This window comes from Gobius niger, assembly GCF_951799975.1.
Source record: "Gobius niger genome assembly, chromosome: 7".
Lineage (NCBI taxonomy): Eukaryota > Metazoa > Chordata > Actinopteri > Gobiiformes > Gobiidae > Gobius > Gobius niger.
In genome coordinates, this window is record NC_136858.1 from 31,106,793 (window position 1) to 31,120,223 (window position 13,431).

General features: G+C 39.5%; 1 protein-coding gene across 1 annotated transcript in view; it reads right to left on the reverse strand.

Annotated features, from left to right (window-relative positions):
* sgpl1 (sphingosine-1-phosphate lyase 1) overlaps positions 1-13,431 on the reverse strand; it is a 28,685-nt gene that overhangs the window by 14,103 nt on the left and 1,151 nt on the right. Inside the window, exon 2 of the mRNA XM_079560584.1 lies at positions 399-564. Coding sequence (XP_079416710.1) covers positions 399-564 — 166 coding nt within the window. The remainder of the gene's footprint in view (positions 1-398; positions 565-13,431) is intronic.

Genomic DNA, 13,431 nt, shown 5'->3' on the forward strand with positions numbered 1-13,431 from the left:
ATAACAATGCACCTGGGTCCAAAAACACTCGGATATTTCTAATGAAAGAACTCAGACGTAAGAAAGCTCCAAATCCAAACATGAAGTTATCTGTCCTCCTCAAATACTTTTACTTATCTACCTTCAAGTGACTATAGTGAAAAAGCATAAAAGTACTAGAAGATACATTTGGTTGCAAACTAATTATGCATTTCTCTGAAACCTTTCTTTCTTTTGGTGAACTAAAAAGAAGCATGGGTAGGCTTCACTTATCTACAAAATATGGGCTTTTTATCTTCAAATCATCAAGGAGTCCAACCACAAACACCCCGCACAGAAAATGAATCTAAGGGAACTTCACAAGCAGGTCAATCGATCAGATGCTTGTGTTGTATGGACAGTGTATCTACAGTACTTACTTTCTTGTTGGAAGAGGAATCCTTTGGCCCAAACGGCGCCGATGGTGGTGATGAAGGTGGCTCCGATGATCTGCCACGGCTCCAGGTGACTGCAGCCCGAGTTCACCTGCCGCCGCACCTCCTCCACATAGATCAGCAGCATCTCCTGGTACACCTCCAAGGCACTCTGAACACACAGGCACACATTCATATTAGGCACGATAACAAGCCAATCATGAACGGGTCACGGCACAAATTCAACATTGTTCTGCTGAAAGGCTTCATCCTATTATGTTGCCTTGAAGAGGGAACTAAAGCTTTGTACTCCTTCTGAAATTGATTAAAGTGTTTCATTTAATTTCCAGGCTTTTTGCTGCGTGTTCCAAGTAGAAAGAGCAGAGTAAACAAAAGTTCTGTGCAAATGATCATTTGAACGCGAAAACAGTAAGAGTCAACACTTCTTCTTGAGATTAAATTACAGATGTAGGCAGGCAGTGGTCCAAGATAAGCAAGAAACAATGACCCAGCCTCCTGTTGGACAAAGAAGGCTGTCTTAGAATACAGTTCAGAATGATGGACTTAGGCTGTCAGGCGGAAGACAATTCATGTTTTGTTCTTATGTCCATTTTATAATTGAGCGTCTGCTACCGGGCCGATATTTGGATATTTTAATATATCGGCCTATATCTCCGGAACCAAAAGAGCTCAGTCAGAGTCTTACAATGGCCCTCCCACAACTTCCTAAGCCTCAGGGGAGCAGAGAAAACTGAAAATCTGTCACACGTTTGTACGCCTATTTTATATTTTATTTCATAGACTTTTCAGAACCATAAGAGATATCGTTTTTTTGTTTTGGAATCTGCTGATTCTTGCCTGTTAAACAAGCTCCCTCTGACGTACCCACTAAACATGAATGTCCTGAATATATCAGCTCTATGCCCCTCATACAGGGCATCCTGCTGTCACAGTTCAACACGGACACATGTAGAAGTATAAAACACAGGATTACAGATGACACATTTATCAGCAGTACTTATCGGCATCGGCCTTAGGAAAACGACAAGGTAAATGGTCTCAACTTACAGAGCGCATTTCCACCTACATTGAGCAGTCAAAGCGCATTACAGTAAAGAACCACTCACCCATTCACATACACCAATGTACGCAGACACTGGAGGCAAAGTTGGTGAAGTGTCTTGCCCAAGGACACACCAACTATGCCACTGTCGCCCCAAACGTTACTCTTATAATGGGCCTATTTATCGGCAATCTCCTTCATATCGGTATCGGAACCCAAAAATCCATATCAGTCGGGCCTTAGTCTGCACATGGACAGTTTCCAACATACAGTACTTTGCAAATTACATATTTGAGAGCTACTCCTTTGTACAAACAAATTATAACCAAGCTATATACGCACGATCAACCAGGTTTAACTTGAAGCATTCCATGCCAGTGGTTTGTCGCATAGAAAATGGTTTTAGTTTGGCACTTTGAAAAGTCTCAGTTAAATCACTATTGTGTAACCATAACAGATTAGATTGTCACTAGTATTCAGTGTAATTAACATAATTGTGGTCATACCGCCTTTGCTATGCCCAATCCCGTCAAACCTTGAAAGCTAAGCAGGGAAGGGCCTGGTCGGTACTTGGATGGGAGACCGTTTGGTAACACCAGGAAGCCTAGCGAATGTAATGCGTGAGTGAGTGGTTAGTGGTGGTCGGAGAGGCCGATGGCGCAGACTGGTTGCCTCGCTTCCATCAGTCTACCCCAGGGCAGCTGTGGCTACAACAGTAGCTTACCACCACCGAGTATGGAGTGAACGAATAGTGTATGTAAAGCGTCTTTGAGTGTCCAGAAAAGCGCTATATAAAACCAATGCATTATTATTATTATAATTTATAGGATGTGTGGAGCTATATTGTTGATAATTAAAAAATCTGTCTGTGTCTTTGTAAAATTAGGCACAAAATTGGTAAAAGTTTCAATATCATCCATCTCAGACAGCAAGCTTCTCATTTCTTATTCTGTCTGTAGGTATAAGTCAAATCTCGACAGACTGTAGCTCAACATAAGCCTTAAATCACATCCAATTCCTTTATCCATACATTTTGATGAGTCTCTAAAAGGTAAAAGCGCTAAGTACTTACATTCGACGACATAATCAGATCCACTCACGTCAGCGCTTTCTGTGTGATCCTCTTTATACACTGAGACGCGTTTCCCAGGTGAGAGGGAGACCTCTGACAGTGACTAAACCACTATCTGTGGCTCCTCCCCAACTGTGCAACGAACGTTTTGTAATAAACCGCAACAGACGAGGCAAAGGCGGACAGACGGGATTTAAATAGACATAACATTGTCAATATTAAGTGTGACGCACGTGGAAATAATTAATTGTAACAATCGTAACAAAGACGACATGTAGGAGTGTTTCAGGGATTGGGAACAAAAACAAATCTCATGTATAGTTTTCTAACAAATGCAGCAATTGAAAAGATTTGAGAAGTATTTGGAAATCTAGATTCAGTCCACAACATGAGAGAACATTGAAGTAAATTTTTGGTACTATAAAAAAAAGAATCACATGTATTTTGAAAAATGGGTGGTACCGTGGTAGGCAATGGAATGTTTAATTAATAAATAATAATAGTTCTGTAGGTAAAAAACAATGAACACAAACAGGGCATTGCTTCCATCCAAACATGAACAACAAATTGTTATTTATTACAATGTTGGCCTGAAAGTGAGGTCTGGATGCCATTCACCAAAACATCTGTCGAAAATCGCAGAGTAAACAACAACAGCGATTGCTTGTATGGAGACGGACAATCGGGAATAATTGTCCCCATGTGTGTTTTGCCAAGTGCAACCATTCATTTGACCCAGGATCTAGTTCTGGTCTGTATCATCTGAGGGACAGACAAAAGTACTGTTGAACAAGTTTAAGAAAATAAATAAATCTAACTGCGATTTTACTGTGAAGCAATGTGACTGAGATTAGACTAGATGAATTGAGTCCAGGTTAAATTTACTGTGCACATTTTAAACAAAACGAATGGTGCACTGCCGGACCCCCCAAAAAAGGCTGCCATTAAAAGGTCCTACGCTGTTATGTTTTGCTGGACCGGCTTTAGCTTTGTTTACAGCCCGCATTCACTTTGGCATTGTTTCAATAAGATTCTGCAATGTAAAAGGAGAGTGTGACCACTGCGCAAAGCCGCCTCCAGCACATCCCTAACATTCTCAATGGGAATAAGATCTGGACTCATTGGCGGCCAATGTGAGCCTGATGAATCCTTTGTCATCTTGGAATATGCCCGTTCCATGACCAGCAAAGGGGAAACCCAGTGATGGAATAACCTGGTCACTCAGGATAGTCAGGTGGTCAGCTGATGTCATTCTTTGGGCTCACATAGTGCGACTCGACAGCGCACACCAGGATCCACGTGCACGCCTCGACTCCACCCCGCACACCCTTCTGATTCCACCACACACACCCGTATGTGTTGTGGGCGGCGCCCGCACAGATGAACACGCTGTACAGATCAAATGTGGACAAATGCTGCCTTCTGGTGAGGGTTAGGCTAATAAAACAGAAAAAAAACACAAGCTACGAAGGTAAGCAACTTGCAAATGTTATGCTAACACCAGCTAAAGTTGCGCTAACAGGGGCTAAATGCTAATATTGGCAAAATCCCCTTTTAGAACCGTGGTATGATGTAAAATATTAAATCCGTATGGCTAATAGTGGTCAATAGTGAGGGCTGTTCACTCTCTCGTTGCCAATCAGAGGCCAGAGTCTGGTCACATTACATCAGACAAGGGTTAGCGCACTTTGGCCATAGCCAGAGGTCGGCCCCAAAACTTATACCTGGTCAGCCCGGTTTGGCGAGCTTTTCCATGACAAAGGCTGCCTGTGGAAGACCCCATAAGTGACATGGTTGTTTCAGCTCAGATAAAATGATTTAAAAGTATAGATTTTTATGGAATATTCTGTTTTATGGTAACATATGACAACTATTTTAGGATTGGTATCGAAAAAAGCAACGTTCAGGTTTCGGTAGCTAAGTATTGTTAAAGTACCAGTATTTAAATCAAAGCAACAGTACTCAGCCTTAGTCTTTATGCTGCTATTTGCAACCAGTCAAATTGTGCTTTCACTTTGTTTGCGATTACTTTTACAGCACTAGGCCAAAGACAAACCCTTCACTCACTAGAATAATTAGTGATTTTCATCCAAGTTTGTCGAGTACAGCAGATTCCAAAAGAAATATCGTACTGTCATATAGTTTCATAATTGTGTTGTCTTTATCTATACACGGCTCGCCATTATCTCTGCTACGTGGTGACTTTATGAGCCAATAGGATGTAGTTTGATAGCGTCTTTGAAATGACAAGAAAAAGAGCTTAAGGTTCAGCAGATAATGCCTTAAGTAACTGTCTCGCAGGTTCCCCTTGTGCAATAACACGGATTGACACGCTGCATTGCCCAACAACACATAACACTCATTTGCTTCTAAAGGGATTTTTAAGGACAATGAGAAGTGAAATAATGTGATTAAATGTAAAAAAAAACAATGTCAGAGTCTAGACTTTCATTAATCAGTTCCTGTCTCAAACAACAGCGTCAGCAAACAGCCTCTTATTATTCTCATTTCCTCTTATTGTTTTGAAGGCAATAAAACATGAGCCAAGATGTGGATGTCAAAATAAACCGTGAAGTCATTTGGATTTATAAGTAACAAAAAGTGCTACATACACACTTATATATATGAATGAATGTTGCACAAAAAGGGGTTATCAAAGTTCAAGCAGTGTGTGTGATATATTGGGATAATAAACTTTAAACCCTGTTGAATCCTGTTGCGTTTTATCACTTCAAGGTATGTCATGTTTTGTAAAATGACTATTGCTTAAAAGCGGATTTTGTGAAATGGTTGGATAAAAATACTTGGCCTTGTTGCACAATATATCATGAGATTATCACAATATTAGGCCAGACAATGTTCCTATCACGAGAAGCCACAATATATTACATCGCAAATATCAGTGTGGAGAGGGTTGGACATTTCATTGCTAACTCAGTAGGGCTGGGCGATATGGACCAAAAGTCACATCTCGATATATTTAGGTAGAATATCGGCAAACGATATATATCACGATACGTGAGAACTGTGAAATGAAATGTTAAGTCAAAGTCAAAGCCAAAGACAAGTAGTTTTATTGAAAACTCACTATAAAATGTAAACATAAACATTGTATAACAAAGCTCTGTAAGGGGCACATGTAAATAAAAAAATGTCTTAAAAAAATACACTATAAAATAAGTATTAAAGCGCAAACGAACATATCGATATATGTGATATACTATGATGGTCTAATTCCATATCTCCTAAAAAAATATATCGATATATCACCCAGCCCTATAACACAGCAAACAAAAGTGTTTTGTAACTTACAGAGGCGGGTAGTACTCGCCTTAACTGAGCACATTGTCTCCAGTGCGACTTTACCCAATTCTAAGAGCTTCTCGGTTGTGTAATGCCTCATTTGAAAGAAAACTGGTTGCAACGTTTTCGTCACATTTTTCAAATGTTTTCATCTCTAATTTTTTTGTTGTGTTTTTGTCACTTTTTTGTCACTTTTTTGTCATCTTATCGTTGCTTCTCTGGTTTTTTCATCACTTTTAAATCGCGTTTTTGTTGCTCTTGGCGCTTTTGTCTTTTTTTGAGTTGCAAAAAAAAGTATTGCACTTCTTTTATCATACGGTACTTTTACCTTCAACTTCAGTAAAATTATATTAAAGTCAGTGTACTCTTACTTGAGTAAAAATGACTTTTTTCACTGTGAGTAAATATTATAAGTGGCAAATGCTTAATTTTGACATATGCATTGACATATATTATTTAATGCAATTTTCTTGGATTTTTCTTAATAAATATCACGATTGCTACATGATTTTATGTTTTGTTTCATACAATTTATGGCGTCATTGAAAATAAATCAGACTTTTTCACTGAAGTAACATTTTAGTACTTTCTTACCTTTACATGGGTAATTATTTGGGTCACTACTTTTTACTATCAAAGTAACATTACTCTTACTTGAGTAAATATATTAGCTACTCTACCCACCTCTGGTAACTGAAGTCTTATGCTAAAGTGAGTAAAAGTTCACTTTAAGTCATGGTTTTCTTAGTTTTGTTCCATTTTTGCCTCATTTTGGTAATGATTAGTATTTTTTAATAATTTTGGCACAACTTTCTAACAAAAAAATATTGCAAATCATCAAATATTGTAATTTTCCTCATTGTGCAGTCCTATGAATATTCATTTTGGGATATTTCCTTTGGCAATAACAGATCAATACAGGACTTTGCTTGTGCCCTCAGTAAAACCAGTTCAAATCTACTCTGAAACACAGAATGCACAGTCGTCCTATTTACATACACAACATGGTCAGAGCCAACAAACAAGTGAAAAAAGACCTAATTATACAAAACACGGCCACAGAAGCAGCTCTGCGTCTGTTTGACCTTTCAAGAATTTCTAACATTTACTGCAAGTCAAAAATATCCTTCCAGTTGTCCGTAAACGGGACAAAAATATGAACGTTACAACAGTCCGTTATTGTGCAGCACAATGTTTCCAGGGCCACTGAAGATTAAAATGATTTCAGTGCAGGAAGGCTACACAAAAACAAGCTATTTTTCCTGCAGAATTCACGGTTCTGTCGAGTTTTACAGTCACAAAACACATTCTTCCACAATCTATCATCCGCCTTCCACTGAGCTGTGATTATTAATGTGGACAAGATGGAAAAAGGGTGAGGTGTGGAGTCTGTGGACTTAGACAAGTTGAGGCTTGACTTGAGAAAATGGACTTGGGACTCAACTTGGACTTGAGCCCCGTCACTGGAGAACACTGAATATTCTGCAGTAAGTTTATAAACAATTAATTTACTCCGCTCATATTAACAAGTACTCTCAATGCCACATACAGTATAAAATATTCACCGGGATGAAAGTAAATATCCCATTTGCATTTGTTTATTCAGCAAAGACTGGACTTGGGAGACTCAGCTGGAGTAGGTCCACCTCAGTCTCTAATGCAAACTCTCAATTATCCAGGCTTGGGACTGATAGAAAGTACACAAGTGCTTTAACCTCTTAACCCCCTCCTGAACCGAATGCATTTGCTCCAGTTTGGTTTTACTTACATTTAAAAGCAAAAAAGTGGCAAAAGAGTGGCAAAAACGTGCCGGAAAAGCAAAAATTAAACAACAAAAAAACCCGACAAAAACACACGGCTAAAGAATGATGAAAAAGCGACACAACAGTGACAAAAAGGCGACAAAAAAACAAAAACAAAAGAGAACACAATGAAAAACACTTTAAAAGGGGCAAAAACGCAGCAAAAGAGCGACAAAAATGCGTTGGAAAAGCAGTCAATAGAGCAACGATAACACAACAAAAAAGGAGTATTAAAAAAGCAACAAAAAATAAACGAGAGCGGAGAAAAAAGGTCAAAAAGGTGACCGAAATGCGATGAAAAGGGGACCAAAACACAACAAAAACTACGAAAACACAACAGAAACGCTTAAAAAATGCGACAAAAACACAGCGAAAAAAAAAAGTTACTATCAGTTTTGCAGGTCTTAGCTTTCAAATGAGGTGTCACACTGGCCTATAGGTCGTGACCTGCGGTGGAGAAGCTTTTAGATTTGAGTAAAGCTGACCTGGACAAAATGTGCTTGGTTTTATCACAAACAATGAAAGCGGAAGCCACTAAATGAAAACATTAGCTGCGGTAAAAACTCAATACTAACTTTCCTACATTGTACTTGTCGCCGCACAGTTCTTCACAGGGACGAGTTTATTGGCACATTTCACAATTTGCAGAGTCACTTTCACAGGAAAGCCAGAAAGCCAGTCTGCAAGTTCATGAAATTCATACAAATGCTTTATAATTACACGCAAAGTGTCTTTCCCACAAACATCTTGGTTTACAACATACTAAAGGAGGACAACACTATATAAAAATAAAATAAATAAATAAATAAAAATCCGGTAGTGCCTTCAATAATCTAGGCTAGTAATATTCAGCAACGTTTTTGAGTAACTGCACCTCTTGGTTCATCTTAGTTATACTTGAGTAATATTATTTTGAACAAACTGTACTCTTTATTTTATGTTTTGTCTGTCCTGTACATTCATTCACAGTTACTCATACTACATTTCCACCAAGTACTCTTTATTTTTGATTAAGTATTTATTTCTGTCTCTACCTTATATTGCCCTTGAGTATACGTATTTCAAAGTTGCGCTACTCTTTCTACTAGCTATAAGTTTGGCACTAAACCCAGCTCGAGCACTTGAAGAGCCACATTCACTGCGCCTGAGATGATATGTGAGCTGCGACTGCCCCCTGAGCCTCCCTGCGCTGCTCGACCTGTTTGAATAACATACAGGTTAGTCAAGACGAGCCGGAGTGGGAGACGGCCACGTGTGCCTCCTTATACAACGTTTACATCGCGCGCGGAGCCCAGAGGATCGAGAAAGGCTCGTGTCCAAAGGCAACGATCGCAGCCACGCGTCAGGGTTAGAGACACCAGACATTAACAAACATCGCAGACAAAAGTCAAGCCCGAGGTTATGAAAAGAAGTCCACAATTATGCCTCGGGATAGCACAATAGGTTGATAAATAAACAGAGACTTTGCACAGGAGAGACGAGGGAGCAGCCCGATGTTCCTCAGGTTTTGGCAGGTTTGTTGGAATATATTTGAAGCAATATCCATTAGGGCTGCTGGGACAAAATATCCTATTGTATGTGTAATACTTCAATACGTGTCAAATGGCGTTCGGTTTATAAACTTTGGACACATTTTAACCTGAACCACCTGAAGCGAGCACATTTACTCAAGTTTGAAAATCTAAATCTAAAACGAGGATGAAAATGCAACAAAAAAAGTGACAAAAAAGGGATGGAAACAAGATAAAAAGTGTCAAAAAGCAAGGGAACAAAAAATGACAAAATCAAGACAAAAAATCGGATCATGATACATATCGGACCGTGATACATATCGGATCGTGATACATATCGGACCTTGATACATATCGGATCGTGATACATATCGGATCGTGATACATATCGGACCGTGATACACATCGGATTGTGATACATATCGGATCGTGATACATATCGGATCGTGATACATATCGGATAGTGATACATATCGGACCGTGATACACATCGGATCGTGATACATATCGGATCGTGATACATATCGGATCGTGATACATATCGGACCGTGATACATATCGGATCGTGATACATATCAGATCGTAATACATATCGGACCGTGATACATATCGGATCGTGATACATATCGGACCTTGATACATATCGGATCGTGATACATATCGGACCGTGATACACATTGGATTGTGATACATATCGGATCGTGATACATATCGGACCGTGATACATATCGGACCGTGATACATATCGGACCGTGATACATATTGGATCGTGATACATATCGGACCGTGATACATATCGGATCGTGATACATATCGGAGCGTGATACATATCGGACCGTGATACATATCGGACCGTGACAAACGTGTATCGTCACAGCTAGAGGCCGGCTGATATTTGGGGATTTTACAATATCGGCTATTGGCCGATCTAGCGCTGAAAAAAGCCGATATAAGCCAGGACCGAAAATGATAGACTTCCTGCTTTTTGCAATGGGAAGAGCAAAGTCAGGGAAAGTGAGAAACATTGCAATGAAAATGGGTTAGTTTCAAGTTTGTTAAACACAAGTTTCATTAAACCTCTGTCAATATGGACATGCAATTCAATCGCTGAGTTTTTAACCACTATCCACTGTTGTACTTTTAATCACCGCACAAAATGCAGCGGCTAGTAACAATATGCTAATGCTAACGGCAACTAATCAAAGCTGGGACAGAAACTATTATTGAATATAATCGGACAGTGCTGGAGTGGCCAAGTATTTGCTTTTACAGAATTATAGAATTATAGAAAGCGGCCAAAAATATTGGTCAAAAAAATCGTCCCAAAATATCAGCATCGGCCTTAGAAAAACACATATTTTTCGGCCTCTAATCCCAGCCCTTATATCCATACCGTAAATTCATCGCAAGATCACTGAGGTCTTCCGTCCGGAGCATGACACATTATTTAAGTCATGATTTGGCCTAGTTTTGATCTTGATTTAGTATTTTCAGTTCTTGCTTTGGCACAATTTGCTAAAAAACAGGGCAAATTCCTCATGATTTCTGTTTAGATTCACTGCAACGAACTGTTGTAAAATATCGCTTTTATTTCTATCATGTCCCGCTGCCCTGATAATGCCCTTTCACTCCAGGGTTCTCAAGTCGACTCTACCCCAGGAAAACTTGCACCAAACTCAGACAAAGGCCCTCGCAGCTACATTGTTCTGGCCTTTGTGGAGCTGTGGACGCCCAATGCAGCCGCTCCTCCACATTCGGAGACCTTTTGTTGACAACAGGGGGTTATGTTCACATGGAAATCTACTGGGCGTGATGCGGCTCACTGGGGAGACTTCAAAACACAAGGGCTGGCACCGGGCAAACAAAACATTACCTCTCTGCAAAGATTTGTACTTCAACATTACTAGTAAAGCTGGTTGATAACCAACATGAATATTCTGACTGAGCAAAGACGACATAGCTGAAATCTAATTGCAATTTGTTTTTACAGTTATTTATTTTACCAGATTAAGTTTGCAGGGAAAACATGGTAAATATTTCCGTTCAACTTGCAACTAATGATCACATGGGTTTCAGAACATGGTCTAGGGCAGGGGTAGGCAAGTGTGCTTGGCGGTGGGCCCATTTTCTTCATTGTAGAAAGACCAAGGCCCGGACCTGCCAATTTTAGCCCAAAGTAAAGCCCCATTTTCTACAAATGCCAGCATTGTCTGTACATGATCGTGGCCATACTGTTAAACGACACCAGTCTGGTATCGGGAAAAAAAGTTTAGGTTCTACTGCTATCTAAAGCAGGTAGAAAAAGAAAAAAACGCTTTGATGCCGTTAGTCCAGGGACAACATTAAAGGAATAGCCTTCAGCTCAAATCAAATGATCTTCCACACATTATTGTTCTGTTTTCTGGTTTAGTATAGATATTGGATAAAGCATCATTCACATATTGAACGGTACCCAGCCCCATACATGAGCTAATTGCCTGTTTTGTTTAGAAATTTTGAAAGATTTGACTGTATTTTTGTAATTTTTAGAGTGTTCAAACAGGCATTTGACCTCTGATTTGTGTAATGACATCATCTTCAAAATCATTCAAAAAAATCCTGAGGGCCAGAGCTTCTATGCTGGAGGGCTGGATTTGGCCCTTGGGCCTGACGTTGCCTACCCCTGGTCTAGAGGGTTTGCTTTTTTACATAATCAAATCCCAAAGTAGACCTTTTTTTGTTTTGTTTTGTTTAATAACTAAAAAACTGTGGTCATTGCGATTTGCAAATGGTAAGCTTTCAAACAGCAGTAATGGGGTTAGCAGGTCTTACACATGTTCCTCATCCCCTTCATAGAAATTTGTAGCAAAAAACACTAATACCGTGAATCTTTATCCCGAGGACATGTTTACTATTGGCAAAACCGGCTTGAATTCAGACTTCATTTAAGACTATAATGTGCACTTTATCGTTTGTGATTCTTAATAGGCCCGGCAGGTAATAAATAGGCCTGCAGAATTGCTTAACATCAACAGGCTGCAAAAGAACACATAATCCTTTGTCTAAACAGGACCAAGCATTGTTGGCGAACCTTGTACATTTCTAAAGAGTAAAAACAAACAGTAGAAACACGTCGTCAATAGAAAATATACAGCCTTTCACTTACAAAAAGTAATACGAAGTCATAAAAGCCGATCACAATAGCCTATCACTGCCCAAGGTTGTAAGGCAAATAATATGTGGATTGTGAAAGAGTAATCCAACAGCATAAATCAAATGAGCTTTACATATCAAGAGGTGAGTGAGCGTCTGTACAGAAGCGTTAACCTCTTAACCCCGACCGAGCGCATTTTCTCCAGTTCGGCATTACCCAAATCTTAAAGGAATAGTTCACCGTTTCTCCACACTGAGATATGTTCTTACCTGAGCTTAGACGAGTTGACCTGTCTGGTCTTTGTGCCCGTGGCAGAGCGTGGTCGCTTCTAACTTCACCCCCTGTTTGGAGCTATTGGGAGAGGCCAAATGCTAACAACATCTTTGGATTTTTTTATGCATCAGCTCGTCTAAGCTCAGGTAAGAACATATCTCAGTATGGAAAAATGGTGAACTATTCCTTTAAAGCTTCCTGACTGGAGCTTACAGCCTATAGGCCAGTGTAACACCTTATTTGAAAGCTAAGACCTACAAAACTGATCTTTTTCCTTGCTTTGTTGTCGTGTTGGAGTCACTTCTTTGACTTTATATTTCAGTGCTTTTTGAAATCGCATTGTCGCCACTTTTTATTGCTTTTTGGACATGCTTCTATCATTCTTTTGTCACTTGTTTGTTGCATTTTTGTCACATTTTCATCACTTTACTTCACTTTGCTTCACTTGTTTATTGTCTAGTTTTTTGTTGCTAATTTGCTGCTTTTTTTCAAGAGGCTTTTAGATTTGGATAATGCCAAACTGGAGAAAATGTGCTCGATTCAGAGATGAAGTAATTCAGAATTTCTGGAAGATAGGGGTATCACCCAATAAATGAATCTCTATTAATAACTGTACTTGATGAAACCTATTTGAAACCAGCTGCTTTGTCTTGTTTACAAAATTCAAACGTCCCTTTAATGTTTTCTTTTTTGTTTCCCCCATTGGGGAATCCCTCATGATGAAGTCATCCCATGGGGCTCACATAGCAATAAACAATGAAAAGATAGCTCTGTTCAACTTCCTGCAGATTTACTCTTAAGTTAATCTCTTACCCTCCGCCTTAACAGAGCATAGTTTCTCCAGTTCGGCTTTACCCAAATCTGACAAGTTCTCACCTGGCG